Below are 16,090 nucleotides of genomic sequence, written 5' to 3'. Positions count from 1 at the left end.
TATTCACGGTTGCTGCCTAACAGCTCAGAAATAAAATAGGCAGAACTAGCTTATATACCCCTCTAAGTGAAAAAAGCATCAGCAGGAGCATTAGTAACATTTGGTTCTAGAATAACTGTTTAGCTTATGTAAATTCCATCTAAATAGATTTTATATCCATGATTTCAGCAGTAATCTCCATGGAATATAATTTACATATTTGCTTAGGTTTTGGCACTTTTCTTTATCAGTCTTTTGTTCCACTTTAAAGGGATGGTAAACTCTTCAATATAACTTTTAAAAAAATTAAAGTTCATACCATAATTTTTCATTTTTTTTTAATACTTCTATTAAATTAATTTTTGTATTCATCTATTAGTTTATAGATTATGCTCCCCTGCCAGCCTCCCTCCTCTGTTTAATTTTTTCCCTTTTTTCTGCCCAATCAAAAGCTCTCAGCCATCTAGTCTTTTCAAGCAGGCTTAGTAACCAAAGTCTGTCAGTGCTTATTACTTTTCTACACGAGTGGCACAAAAAAAGGAGGATTCCTAATTTACCTCAACTGATTGATGCTCATCAAAATTGAAAATTTTTGTAAATGCTCTTTTTTTTCATGATCAAAGCGCATTTTTTTTTTCATTCTACTTTAAACATTTTTTATTTTAGACAAGCTGATTGGAGGTATGCGCTATTGTTATGATAAAAAGCGCACACGATTGCAGGATGAGAAGCGCTCATTTAGCTGTGATGTGAACGCTCTACCCATAACAGTGACATGTACAGCGGGCAGGACTGCTGTAAAAGTCAACCTGCGTATAAAGCAATACGTTTGGGGGGAGGTGGATAAAAGAAAAAAATATTAGAAAGCATTCATTTGTTGTGAACACGCGGCTCTACTCCTAGTGACGTGTACAGCGGGCAGGACTGCTGTACACGTCACTTTACTTTTGAGGCAGCGTTTTCTGAGGGAAAGATAATAAAAATAATTGATTGCCTTCGCCTAATTGATTTTCATTGATGCAAATACTCTGATCATAGTGATGTGTACAGTTTGAAAGCAACATTTTCTGAGGGACTGAGGTAATAAAATGATGGGAAAAGCTCTACTAGTGATGTGCACAGCAGGCAGGACTGCTGTACATGTTTATAAGGTGCTGAGAAGCTACATTGATGGGCGGAGCCAAACAAGTGATTGACAGGAATTATAGGATACAAAAATAATGAATATATAGTAAATGTAAGATTTAAAAAAAAAAAAATGCAATTTGTTTATAAAACATGAAATAAAACATTTGGCAAATTTAATTAATAGTGATGTCGCGAACCTAAAATTTTGCGTTCGCGAACGGCGGACGCAAACTTCCACAACTATTCGCGAATGGGCGAACTGCCATAGACTTCAATAGGCAGGCGAATTTTAAAACCCACAGGGACTCTTTCTGGCCACAATAGTGATGGAAAAGTTGTTTCAAGGGTACTAACACCTGGACTGTGGCACGCCGGAGGGGGATCCATGGCAAAACTCCCATGGAAAATTTCATAGTTGATGCAGAGTCTGGTTTTAATCCATAAAGGGCATAAATCACCTAACATTCCTAAATTGTTTGGAATAACGTGCTTTAAAACATCAGGTATGTACACTACTGTTACACCAGATATGAGTTGCACTGGTGTGATACTGTGTCCTGGCAGGCACTGAAACGCACACGTGTGAAGGAAACTGACTGCTATTATTAAACACAGTCAAAAAAGTGTTGTTTCTTTTTTAAATCTACACTACTGTTACACCACATGTGAGTTGCACTGGGGTGACACTGTGTCCTGACAGGCAGGCACTTAAACGCACACGTGTGAAGGAAACTGACTGCTATTATTTAACACAGTCAAAAAAGTGTTGTTGTTTTTTAAATCTACACTACTGTTACACCAGATATGAGTGGTGGCACTGGGCAAGTGGGCACAGTATACGCTGTGAGCCTGACACACACGCTGGCAGGCAGGCAGGCAACTGCAATTAGATTACACAGGAAAAAAAAAAAGCAGCCCTAAAAAGGGCTTTTTGGGGTGCTGTCCTTACAGCAGAGATCAGATGAGTCCTTCAGGACTGTAGTGGACACTGAATACTAGCTATAGATTTCCCTACTAAATCAGCAGCAGCTACACTGTCCCTCCTCTCCCTAACAATGCAGCTTCCGAATGAATCTAAAATGGATGCTGTCCAGGAGGTAGGAGGGTCTGGGAGGGAGGGTCTGCTGCTGATTGGCTGGAATGTGCCTGCTGACTGTGAGGTACAGGGTCAAAGTATTACTCAATGATGACGAATAGGGGCGGATCGAACATCGCATATGTTCTCCTGCCGCGGCGAACGCGAACATGCTATGTTCGCCGGGAACTATTCACCGGTGAACAATTCGCGACATCACTATTCATTAATAATACAATTTACCATCCCTTTAAGACCAAGTGAAACTCAAGAGCGGTTGCTTTTTTTTTTTTTTTTTTTTTTTTTTTTTAAACCCTAATATCCAATTACCGGTTACAAAATCCTGCTGCAACCACCTGTCCAATGCCTCCAAAATAATTTGCAACATACCACAGACAAAAACACAATATAGATTAGAGTGTGCTGTGCTGCACTCTGTCAGCTGCCAACTCCTGTCCAACGTTCCTGCTCACTGTGGGGGAACATATTCTGTGCAGTTTAAATACGCAGCACATGTGCACATAGCTCAGGGGACCCAACAACTCTGGGAATTGTTGTTTACGTCAGTACTCTCATTTTACTGCTGTGAAATGGGTCCGGGGCTGCGCCGTTGCAGTCAGTAAGGAAGCGCTGAATCTCTAGTGCTGTGCTGTGTATTGGAGTGCAGTTTATTGGCTAAGCTTAGAATACCTGCCTAGAAGTATTAGGCTGGATGCATAAGCATAGCCCTGTTTGCTAATAAACAGCCTGCACTACAATACACACAGTTCCTTCAATGAGAACAGTTTAGGTCTGTCCTGGCTCATGGGGGGGCAATTGCCCCGTAGCCAACCTGAATCTGCCACTGCGTTTCCCAACTATTCTAGCAGTGCAGGGGAGGAAAAACATGATTGATGTGAACTCTCTATGGGGAAGGTGGGGCGCCCACACGAAAATTGGGATTAAGAGGGAGCAGGGCAGAACTTTTTTTTTATGCAATAAAATGTGTGATTTTCCAGTTTTCCAGGACATATGAAAACCCTATCTGTGTGTATATATATATCTAACCTTATATGTACTAGTTCCAGGCACTTCACTTGTGTATGTTAGTCTTTGTTGTTATTATAAATAAATATGTTGTATCAAATTGATTTATTACAGTTGTCCTTCAAAATTCTTATACATATTATTATATATTATTATAGTATGAGTACCACTCTGTAGCCACCATTGTTTCACACAGAACTTCACTGTTTGTGTGTGTTTCTTCTCATATGGATGTTATTATTTGATACTACAAGTTTAATTGTAAACAAGAATTGTTACCCCCACTTCAGTGGGATCTGAAGGACTCTATCCATTATTGAGTGCAGTGTTCTATAATAAAATATGTCTTGGGATTACAATGTCATAGCACTGTTAGCCTAACTTACCAATACATATCAGTATTTAAGTAGTGCTGTAGCTATTTACAAAGATTTATGTCCTTAAAGATCCCCAGATTTTTTTCTTACATGAAACATAGAGAGCATGCGATTTTACCTTTTAACTTTTCAATTTACTTCTATTATTAAATTTTCTTGCTCTCTGGTATCTTTTGTTTTAAATTCAGTCTGCATGTGTCTGCAGCACTACAGTTTTGAACAATTGTTATTCATTTGCAAGAGCAATGGATGGCAGCACTTGTTCCTGCTTTGTAGTGCTCTACATAATTGCACACTACCAAACTAGGGCCTAGATTTAGAGTTTGGCGGTAGCCGTGAAAACCAGCGTTAGAGGCTCCTAACGCTGGTTTTAGGCTACCGCCGGTATTTGGAGTCACTCAAAAAAGGGTCTAACGCTCACTTTTCAGCCGCGACTTTTCCATACCGCAGATCCCCTTACGTCATTTGCGTATCCTATCTTTTCAATGGGATCTTTCTAACTCCGGTATTTAGAGTTGTGTCTGAAGTGAGCGTTAGAAATCTAACGACAAAACTCCAGCCGCAGAAAAAAGTCAGTAGTTAAGAGCTTTCTGGGCTAACGCCGGTTCATAAAGCTCTTAACTACTGTGCTCTAAAGTACACTAACACCCATAAACTACCTATGTACCCCTAAACCGAGGTCCCCCCACATCGCCGCCACTCGATTAATTTTTTTTAACCCCTAATCTGCCGACCGCCACCTACGTTATACTTATGTACCCCTAATCTGCTGCCCCTAACACCGCCGACCCCTGTATTATATTTATTAACCCCTAACCTGCCCCCCACAACGTTGCCGCCAGCTACCTACAATAATTAACCCCTAATCTGCCGACCACAAAGCGCCGCCACCTACATTATAGCTATGTACCCCTAATCTGCTGCCCCTAACACCGCCGACCCCTATATTATATTTATTAATCCCTAATCTGCCGCCCTCAACGTCGCCTCCACCTGCCAATCAGATTGAGCTCGCATTCTATTGGCTGATCGGAACAGCCAATAGAATGTGAGCTCAATCTGATTGGCTGATTGAATCAGCCAATCGGATTGAACTTGATTCTGATTGGCTGATTCCATCAGCCAATCAGAATATTCCTACCTTAATTCCGATTGGCTGATAGAATCCTATCAGCCAATCGGAATTCGAGGGACGCCATCTTGGATGACGTCATTTAAAGGAACTGTCATTCGGCTAGTAGGCGTCGGGAGAAGAGGATGTTCCGCGTCGGATGGAAGATGATGGCTCCCGAAGAAAGAAGATTGAAGATGCCGTTGATAGAAGACTTCATCCGGATCATGGACCTTTTCAGCTCCCGCTTGGATGAAGACTTCAGCCGGATCATGGACCTCTTCAGCTCCCGCTTGGATGATGACTTCAGCCGGATCATGGACCTCTTCAGCCCCCCGCTTGGGCTTGGATCAGGACATCGGAGGAGCTCTTCTGGATCGATCGGTGAACCTGGTATGGTGAAGATAAGGTAGGAAGATCTTCAGGGGCTTAGTGTTAGGTTTATTTAAGGGGGGTTTGGGTTAGATTAGGGGTATGTGGGTGGTGGGTTGTAATGTTGGGGGGGGGTATTGTATGTTTTTTTTTACAGGCAAAAGAGCTGAACTTCTTGGGGCATGCCCCGCAAAGGGCCCTGTTCAGGGCTGGTAAGGTAAAAGAGCTTTGAACTTTAGTAATTTAGAATAGGGTAGGGCATTTTTTTATTTTGGGGGGCTTTGTTATTTTATTAGGGGGCTTAGAGTAGGTGTAATTAGTTTAAAATTGTTGTAATATTTTTCTTATGTTTGTAAATATTTTTTTATTTTTTGTAACTTAGTTCTTTTTTATTTTTTGTACTTTAGTTAGTTTATTTCATTGTAGTTATTTGTAGGAATTGTATTTAATTTATTTATTAATAGTGTAGTGTTAGGTTTAATTGTAACTTAGGTTAGGATTTATTTTACAGGTAAATTTGTAATTATTTTAACTATTTTAGCTATTAAATAGTTCTTAACTATTTAATAGCTATTGTACCTGGTTAAAATAAATACAAAGTTACCTGTAAAATAAATATTAATCCTAAAATAGCTATAATATAATTATAATTTATATTGTAGCTATATTAGGATTTATTTTACAGGTAAGTATTTAGCTTTAAATAGGAATAATTTATTTAAGAAGAGTTAATTAATTTCGTTAGATTTAAATTATATTTAACTTAGGGCGGTGTTAGTGTTAGGGTTAGACTTAGCTTTAGGGGTTAATAAATTTATTAGAATAGCGGTGAGCTCCGGTCGGCAGATTAGGGGTTAATAATTGAAGTTAGGTGTCGGCGATGTTAGGGAGGGCAGATTAGGGGTTAATACTATTTATTATAGGGTTAGTGAGGCGGATTAGGGGTTAATAACTTTTAATAATAGCGGTGCGGTCCGCTCGGCAGATTAGGGGTTAATAAGTGTAGGCAGGTGGAGGCGACATTGTGGGGGGCAGATTAGGGGTTAATAAATATAATATAGGGGTCGGCGGTGTTAGGGGCAGCAGATTAGGGGTACATAGGGATAATGTAAGTAGCGGCGGTTTACGGAGCGGCAGATTAGGGGTTAAAAATAATATACAGGGGTCAGCGATAGCGGGGGCGGCAGAATAGGGGTTAATAAGTGTAAGGTTAGGGGTGTTTAGACTCGAAGTACATGTTAGAGTGTTAGGTGCAGACGTAGGAAGTTTTTCCCCATAGCAAAACAATGGGGCTGCGTTAGGAGCTGAACGCAGCTTTTTTGCAGGTGTCCGCTCAAACAGCCCCATTGTTTCCTATGGGGGAATCGTGCACGAGCATGTTTTTGAGGCTGGCCGCGTCCGTAAGCAACTCTGGTATTGAGAGTTGAAGTTGCGTTAAATATGCTCTACGCTCCTTTTTTGGAGCCTAACGCAGCCATTCTGTGGACTCTCAATACCAGAGTTATTTTAAAGGTGTGGCCAGAAAAAAGCCAACGTTAGATACGCGGGTCCTTACCGACAAAACTCTAAATCTAGTCGTTGGTATCTCTCCAACAAAAAATACAATGAAAACAAAAGAAATTTGATAATAGAAGTAAATTGGAAACTTGTATACAGTATTCTGTCTAAATCATAAAAGAAGCATTTTGAGTTTCATGTCCCTTTAAGTAAATGATATTTTTTCAATTTGAGGAAGTTTCAATGATAATGAAAGAATACAGACTTTTAACCTTGTTTTTAAATATATTGTTTTTTTATTTAAATAACTTCCTCATTAAGAAATATTTTTTTTTCTTTTTTTTTTATCGAAGCGAGGCCATATGTTTGAAACACCTACTGTGCGATATGTATGATCTTTTTGAGCAATTGTTGTGCCATGTGCCATTGTGTTTAGTTTCACCTGATCTTATCTTTGCATTTTAAACATTTTGGGCTAGATTATGAGTGGATCGCTATTTAGCGCTCCCGCTTGCGCACTTACTGCGATAGAAGCAAGCTTTTTACTTGTGTCAGGTAGTGCTTGTATTACAAGCTGAAAGTAAAAAAATTGAAAAAAGCCGAACTTCCAATATCGTGGTAGCGTTAACCTATTCCTCTATAGAAGTCAACGGAGAGAGCAAACAAATGAGGGGAAAAACCCTACCCTACTGCAAACCCGATTGCATATTCTCAAGTGCGCTAACCCGACATGAAAATATGAATATTTCACATTCCAATGTTCTTCACATAGAATAATATGTTCTAAATAAATATTTCTAAATATATCTGATGTTTTTTGGTACTATATATATATATATATATATATATATATATATATATAGTTTCAAAGATCAAATAAGCACTCGCTGGACTTCAGTCATCAGTGACAACACGCTTTATTCTGTGACGTTTCGGGACAACACACAGTCCCTTCCTCAGACAAACAACAAATGAAAATGGCAGCCTAATAAAGGCTAGTGAAACCCTCCCCCAAATGTTAAACCAATGAAACAGATGAACGTGTGAGGACAGAAGAAACCAGACTTCTGATAGGTCTGTGATGCTGTAAGAGCCAATCTTATAGGCTAAAAGTAAACGTGTAAGTAGTGAACAAATAGTGTGACAATGTGAAATAAACACAATACACAAACAAATGAACATGTAAATAAAATAAACTCCACATTCTGGGTCCATATAGTGTCACTGGGTAGTATAGACAGCAAAATTATAAGGTACTAACACGGAACATAACAAAACATGAAGATAGCCGTATTGGCCAATCAGATCTGTGTATACATAATCCAAAAATCATTAACCAATCAAAAAGAGCAAACCTTACACCTGTATGTAGTCAAACCCCCTTTGTGTGGCTATAGCCTATGTCGATGTATAATCAGTGTCTAAAAATCAACAACCCCAACGCTAAAAAATATCACAACACAAATCATAATAATGTGTGATTAAGTAGTTCATCAGATTATAGCATTCCAGCGCGATCGAAACAAAACTATCCGAAATACCTAATCTAAACACGGCGTCAACAACCAATGGGAAGCCACAGTGGGTGCACACCCCCATCGGACCCAATCAAATTGTGTGAAGAGACCGCGCCTCGAGACCCACGTAGGTAAGCTGTCAATGCCCGCCAGCCAATGAGATTCACCCTCAGCCAGCCCATAGATACGGCCAATCAGATAACATTGTGGAGCCACATACCACTAATCCGCCAATCCAGTTACGTTTAAGGCACATACTGTCGCACTAGAATCACCGCTGTCTGTAAAGGTGCACCAATACAAATGAATATATATACTACAACACTATGTCAATATATGCGAACACGAATGTGCGCCGATCAGACCACAATAACACCTAATGGCAGTTTTAAAACATTATCGCCACATGGAGAGTGTATAACTAACAGCAACGCTTAATGTTAATTTGTGCACCAAAATAACAGCCCTCAAAAGTGTGAATATGCCTAAAATCATATACCAATATTTGCGATAATCAGCCCCAAAAAATGCAACAAATACATAGTTGAAATGTGTCATTATATCTCATATATACAAAAGTGTTTTTAAAGACTTGTACAAAAGCACATAACGACATTATGAAGCCACACGTAGGATATCTGACAGGGGAGAAAATCATTAGCTCTGGGGACAATGATTTTCTCCCCTGTCAGATATCCTACGTGTGGCTTCATAATGTCGTTATGTGCTTTTGTACAAGTCTTTAAAAACACTTTTGTATATATGAGATATAATGACACATTTCAACTATGTATTTGTTGCATTTTTTGGGGCTGATTATCGCAAATATTGGTATATGATTTTAGGCATATTCACACTTTTGAGGGCTGTTATTTTGGTGCACAAATTAACATTAAGCGTTGCTGTTAGTTATACACTCTCCATGTGGCGATAATGTTTTAAAACTGCCATTAGGTGTTATTGTGGTCTGATCGGCGCACATTCGTGTTCGCATATATTGACATAGTGTTGTAGTATATATATTCATTTGTATTGGTGCACCTTTACAGACAGCGGTGATTCTAGTGCGACAGTATGTGCCTTAAACGTAACTGGATTGGCGGATTAGTGGTATGTGGCTCCACAATGTTATCTGATTGGCCGTATCTATGGGCTGGCTGAGGGTGAATCTCATTGGCTGGCGGGCATTGACAGCTTACCTACGTGGGTCTCGAGGCGCGGTCTCTTCACACAATTTGATTGGGTCCGATGGGGGTGTGCACCCACTGTGGCTTCCCATTGGTTGTTGACGCCGTGTTTAGATTAGGTATTTCGGATAGTTTTGTTTCGATCGCGCTGGAATGCTATGATCTGATGAACTACTTAATCACACATTATTATGATTTGTGTTGTGATATTTTTTAGCGTTGGGGTTGTTGATTTTTAGACACTGATTATACATCGACATAGGCTATAGCCACACAAAGGGGGTTTGACTACATACGGGTGTAAGGTTTGCTCTTTTTTATTGGTTAATGATTTTTGGATTATGTATACACAGATCTGATTGGCCAATACGGCTATCTTCATGTTTTGTTATGTTCCGTGTTAGTACCTTATAATTTTGCTGTCTATACTACCCAGTGACACTCTATGGACCCAGAATGTGGAGTTTATTTTATTTACATGTTCATTTGTTTGTGTATTGTGTTTATTTCACATTGTCACACTATTTGTTCACTACTTACACGTTTACTTTTAGCCTATAAGATTGGCTCTTACAGCATCACAGACCTATCAGAAGTCTGGTTTCTTCTGTCCTCACACGTTCATCTGTTTCATTGGTTTAACATTTGGGGGAGGGTTTCACTAGCCTTTATTAGGCTGCCATTTTCATTTGTTGTTTGTCTGAGGAAGGGACTGTGTGTTGTCCCGAAACGTCACAGAATAAAGCGTGTTGTCACTGATGACTGAAGTCCAGCGAGTGCTTATTTGATCTTTGAAACTATCTATTACACATATAGCACCCTGGCAGTTGCACACAGATGGTGAGAGTGCACACACCAACCAACTATATATATATATATATATATATATACAGTGAGGCCTCGGTTTACGAATTTAATTCGTTCTCCGGGTCGTTTCGTATTGCGAAAAATTCGTAAACCGAAACACGGTTTCCCATAGGAATGCATTGAAAATCAATTAATGCGTTCCGGAGGTCCGAAAAAATTCAAGTAAAGTGTCCAAAAAAGGCTCCAAAAGGCTTAACAACTTGCTGCAAATGGCTCCAATGTCTCCAAAAGGCTCCACAACTTGCTGCAAATGGCTCCAAAAGGCTTAACAACTTGCTGCAAATGGCTCCAAAAGGCTTAACAACTTGCTGCAAATGGCTCCAAAAGGCTTAACAACTTGCTGCAAATGGCTCCAAAAGGCTTAACAACTTGCTGCAAATGGCTCCAAAAGGCTTAACAACTTGCTGCAAATGGCTCCAAAAGGCTCAACAACTTGCTGCAAAATGGCTCCAAAACCTCTCCAACACCTCTACACTGGTACCCAAACTTCATTAATTCAATCATACTTGAGTATGCAGGGGGCACAGGGGCCACTGGTTTCGTATTGCGAAAAATATTCGTAAACCGAGGGGGGCAAACCGGCATTTTGTTTCGTATTGCGAAAAAAATTCGTAAACCAAGGGGGGCAAACCGGCATTTTGTTTCGTATTGCGAAAAAAATTCGTAAACCGAGTCAAATTTTCTTCAAATTTCGATTTCGTAAACCGAGTCGTGCGTAAACCGGGGCCTCACTGTATATATCTATATATATATATATATACATACATACATGATGCTAGGTATAGATATATAAAGCTATATATAGGAATATCTATAAATATATAGAACATATGTGTATATATATATATATATATAAATACAGTATATAAATATATACAGTATATATATATATATATATATATATATACATACATATACATATTTATATTTTAGTAATTTTTATTAGATTGTGTTATTTTGAATGTAACTGTACTATTACATGTAATTTTTAGATGTTTTGTGCAACTTTTTATTTGAGCGTAACAGTAAACCGGAGATCTGAGGTCACGCTAACCTTTCTTCTTGTTTTATGTAGATGTTCAGTAATGAAAGTGTTGTGGTAGAATATTTACTATAAAATGTTTTTTTTTTAATTACTTTCTGTTTAGTGAATTGTTGGAAACAAAACAAAATAATGTTTTTTTCTTGAGTCCACTATACATGATGCCCTCAGATAGTCTGGGTTCTTTATGGGTTGTTAGGCTTGTGTTCTCAGTAAAACAATAATGAAATGTTTTATTTAAAACTGCATAATCTACAGAATTTCTAAAGTCAATGAGATTCATACACTTGAAATGGCTGATTCTTGTGCTAATTTTCTAAATATTCTACTAGCCTTTCAAACCAGTTCTTTAACAATTGGACTGTAGGTGTGTTTGGTTACTAGGGCCAAATGTATTTCCGAATCTAAAATGACCACCTTAGAAAGAAAATGGCAGAAATTCTGTTCAAGATCTAAAAAGGGATATCATTTTCCCCTAATATATAATGATGCAAATCATTTCTCAGAGCTCCATTGTTTAAAGTAGATTGCGTTTTGGTCCCTAATTTTTAAGTGTGATGTCACCGTCACTTGCTTCTGTCACATGCTCACGCACACAGCTTACCTGCATATGCTAGGGAAGCCCCATGAATGTGAAATGTTTTTACAGAACTATTCTTTTTAAAAATGTACATTTGTGTCCTGTTAAAAAAGAGACTATAAAGTTGAATCTGTTTAAACTAAGAGTATGTGATGCTGGTCTTTTCTCTTATTTTATGTTATTCTGCTAAGTGTAGGGGAAGTCCACCCATAAGACTGTTTGCTGCTTTTCAATTTGTAATTCAAATGTTTAGATGTGTCCGTGGAAAATATCACATTGGCGTATTGCTTCCAAATACCATGTAAACAAGTGTAGATACTCAGAATCTACTACTCCTTAACAGTCAAGTCAAAATATGTGCCAGCTCTCTATATGTTTAAAAAGTAGCTTTATTAAGCTTGAGCTTAATAAAGCTACTACTGGCAAATATTTTCTTGACTGTTAAAGGGACACTGAACCCAAATGTTTTCTTTTGTAATTCAGAAAGAGCATGCAATTTTAAGCAACTTTAAATTTACTCCTATTATCAATTTTTCTTCGTTCTCTTGCTATCATTATTTGAAAAAGAAGGCATCTAAGCATTTTTTGGTTTCAGTACTCTGGACAGCACTTTTTTATTGGTGGATGAATTTATCCACCAATCAGCAAGGACAACCCAGGTTGTTCACCAAAAATGGGCTGGCATCTAAACTTACATTCTTGCATTTCAAATAAAGATACCAAGAGAATGAAGAAAATTTGATAATAGGAGTAAATTAGAAAGTTGCTTAAAATTTCATGCTCATGAATCACAAATGAAAAATTTTGGGTACAGTTTCCCTTTAAGGAGCCATTTATCCAGTATTATTCTGTGAGTATCTACACTTGTTTATATGGAGTTTGGAAGCACTATGCCAATGTGATATTTTCCAGAGACACAGAAATCACTATTCCCGGACAAAGTCTTTAAAGAACCACCTGGAACCTCTATGAATCAGCGCCTCCTACAACTACATATATCGTTTTAACAGCCTTTGGGAGAGACTGTTGGAAGGCAGCGGTTCTAATCAGTTCATATCCGTATTATATACCTTTTTTGGTTAAATGTCTCAATGTGGTTACTACTTTTTTCACTTTCAAATGTAAGACTTTTTATAGGATTTACAAAGAATTCTTCAAGTTTTACTGAACTAATTAAAATAAGATAAAAAGCTTTAGAAGCAAATAAAAAAAAAAAAAATACGTTCAAACACATTAAAAAACATTTTTGCTATTCTGGTTCAGCTTAGACAGCAGTCTATGTGAATGCCCCGCTCTGGGAAATCAGAATTTTGTGTAAGTTTAAAATATATCAAATATTTTAATGGTTGGTGCTTCTGAATGCTTGATCCTCTGAAACAAATGAGGTATAATTTGTGTGGGTACCTCACAGAAAATAAGTTATAAATTAGGTGTAAATTTAACACGTGTCAAGCAACTAAAAACAGTTCTAGCACAGAGTGGGGAAATGGCTTAAAGGGATATGAAACCCATTTTATTTTTATTATTATTATTATTTGGATAGATCATGTGATAACTTTCCAATTTACTTCTATTATTTAATTTGTTTTGTGCTGATTGGTGGCTGCACATAAATGTTATTGGCTCATGCAGTGCATTCAGCTAGCTTACAATAGTCCATTGCTGCTTCTTCAACAAAAGATACCAAGAGAATGATGCAAATTAGATAATAGAAGTAAATTGAAAGTTATTTAAAATTGTATTCTGCGTAATGAAAGAATATGTTTTGTGTTTCATGTCCCTTTAAGTTCAGCACTTACCTTACCAATATATAGGGAATTTCTAGTATGGTTACTGAATGATGTCATGAATTGATGTGGTTCTGTGTGCAGTTAGGTATCCAACTGCTTGAGCTCAGTTTAATCTTACAGTAAATAATGAGGGTTCTGTTGGACCTTCTCCATGACAGTGATTTCCCTCTAGATGCACTGGGGAAGGAGTCCTTGTCTTATTTTCCTTATTGCTCTGCCTTTGGCTCAGAAGAAACCGTTGAATAGTCACTGTGTAAGCCATATTTATACTCTTTCATTGTATTTGGTTTCTTTTGTGAGCAGTTAGTTTTGAAGTGCAGATAATAATTTAGTTTTAAACTCACAGAGTTGAGTTCATGTGATGTCACCTTGGTTCAGATCCATTTACTGAGATTAAACTGATGTACTGTCACAATGAAATCTGAAAGGAAATTAGATTTTTGTTTACAGATACATTTCTATTTTTTGTCAAGCACATGAGAAGCTTGAATTTAGTGTGTGTATGTTGCCTTGATATTTCTGCTTGGGTTTTTTTTTTATTGTATGTTGTCACTGTTTTTGCAGCTAGGGAAATCATAGACACAGAGGTTTGGAGTCTGAGGAACAGAACATGTCTCAGCAAATTAAAGGGACAGTCAACACAAAAATTGTTATAGTCTAAAAAAGATAGATAATGCCTTTACTACCCATCCCCCCAGCTTTGCACAACCAACATGGTTATATTAACATACTTTATAACCTTTAAACCTCTAAATTTCTGTTTCTAAGTCCCTAAAGACAGCCCCATGATCACTTGCTTTTGTATTTGCTTTTCACATCAGGGGAAGCTAGTTCATGTGAACCATATAGATAACATTGTGCTGACGCCCGTGGATTCTAACAACCCAGCACTAATTGGCTTAAATCCAAGTCAATAAATAAAGTCATGTGATCAGGGGGCCGTCAGAAAATGCTTAGAAAGAAGGTAATCACAGAGGTAAAACGTGTATTAATATAACTATGTTTTCTGTGCAAAACTGGGGAATGAGTATAAAATGGGTTATATCTATCTTTTAAAACAATAAACAAAATTTGAGTTGACTGTCCCTTGTCCAAGTAATTGTGAGACTTATTATTTAATCATTATAATTTAATCAATATTTTAACATTTTTTATGACTATTTACAATGCAACTAAATGTCTCAGACTGATTAGACTTGTTATCTTCTAAAATACACAGGAAATCACTGATAGCTGGCAGAATAAAAAATGCTTTCACAAAATGTGTAAAATGTTTGTTTTCTTTTTTTGTTATTTTTGTTTATTTTATTTACTAGGGAGGGCTTTTCAACTGGAATAGCCTTTTCCACCCATTGCGACAGAGGCATAATGTGAATCAAGCTGAGCCGCAGGCTCCCCCTCCTCCAGCATCTGAACAGCAGGTAATTTAATGGCATATCCATAACTTTATGTCCATAATGCTGCTGTTAGGTTGAGGCTTTAGAAAGTTAAAATGTATGCAGAAGTTATACATAGGGTAGTATCCTCCTCAACTTAATTCTCAAATGAAGACAATTGAAAACAACATTTTGTGAAATAATATTTTTAAAATGACTAACAAAGGACACAATTTAATGTAACTCAGACTCAGTTTTGATTAGCAAATTATTAATTGTCCTATTTGTATGGGGTAAAAAAATGACAACTGCACACAGAATTGTTTTCATTATGATATGGAATGCAGAAGGGCACTATATTTGGTAGTTTTACAACTGACGTTTCTGTTGCTGTCTTCTTAAAGAATTGCTCAATTCATGGCCTACAATTTCCATAAGTTATTAAAGGTAAACACTGCTTTAGTCTTGACCTACTTTACAGACCAAAATATTTACCACAGTTTTAAATGTCCAAAGCACCTTTACCGAGTTAGATTTTTTCCTAGCTACGCAGATTTCTAATGTAGTATGTCAAACCATGGAAAATTATATGAGTGATTCCACGACAGAAAGCTTTAAGGAAATCCCCAGCCATATTATGCAATCATTGTAAAACCCAGTAACAACTGCATTTTTTTATTTTTATAAAAAGTTTGTAAAGTTAGAGTTTGTTCTTTTTATATATAAGAACATGACCCCCACTAAAACCTTCACACATCCCGACACAGAAAAACAATATGAAATTAAAGATTTTCTAAACTGTAGATCTAAGCAAGTTATATATATCGCTATGTGCAAATGCCCAAAAATCTATGTGGGTGAGACCTCAAGAGAGTTACGAACCAGAGTGCTAGAACATATAGGTGACATTAAATGGAACAGAAATGTACCTGTAGCACAACATATGAACAATGAACATCAAGGACATAAATATGAAATTTATTTCTGTGCAATTGAGCAAATAAAATTGAAAGGGAGAAGGGGCGACATTACTAAAATACTATTACAGAAAGAATGTAGATGGATTCATGAACTAAAATCTACCGCACCAAGGGGACTAAATGAAGCGATATCATACAAATGCTTCTTATAGAAACATGGCAAACAAACAGTTATGCCTTTTCTGA

At 37.4% G+C, this 16,090-nt stretch overlaps 1 protein-coding gene across 1 annotated transcript in view; it reads left to right on the top strand.

Moving 5' to 3' along the window:
- UBAC2 (UBA domain containing 2) overlaps window positions 1-16,090 on the top strand; it is a 580,006-nt gene that overhangs the window by 505,739 nt on the left and 58,177 nt on the right. The window contains exon 9 of the mRNA XM_053707817.1: window positions 14,865-14,969. Within this exon, the coding sequence (XP_053563792.1) occupies window positions 14,865-14,969 (105 nt within the window). The remainder of the gene's footprint in view (window positions 1-14,864; window positions 14,970-16,090) is intronic.

The sequence above is a fragment of the Bombina bombina genome, chromosome 3, assembly GCF_027579735.1.
Source record: "Bombina bombina isolate aBomBom1 chromosome 3, aBomBom1.pri, whole genome shotgun sequence".
Lineage (NCBI taxonomy): Eukaryota > Metazoa > Chordata > Amphibia > Anura > Bombinatoridae > Bombina > Bombina bombina.
The sequence above is the reverse complement of the archived record's forward strand: the minus strand, read 5'-3'. Positions and strand labels throughout refer to the sequence as shown.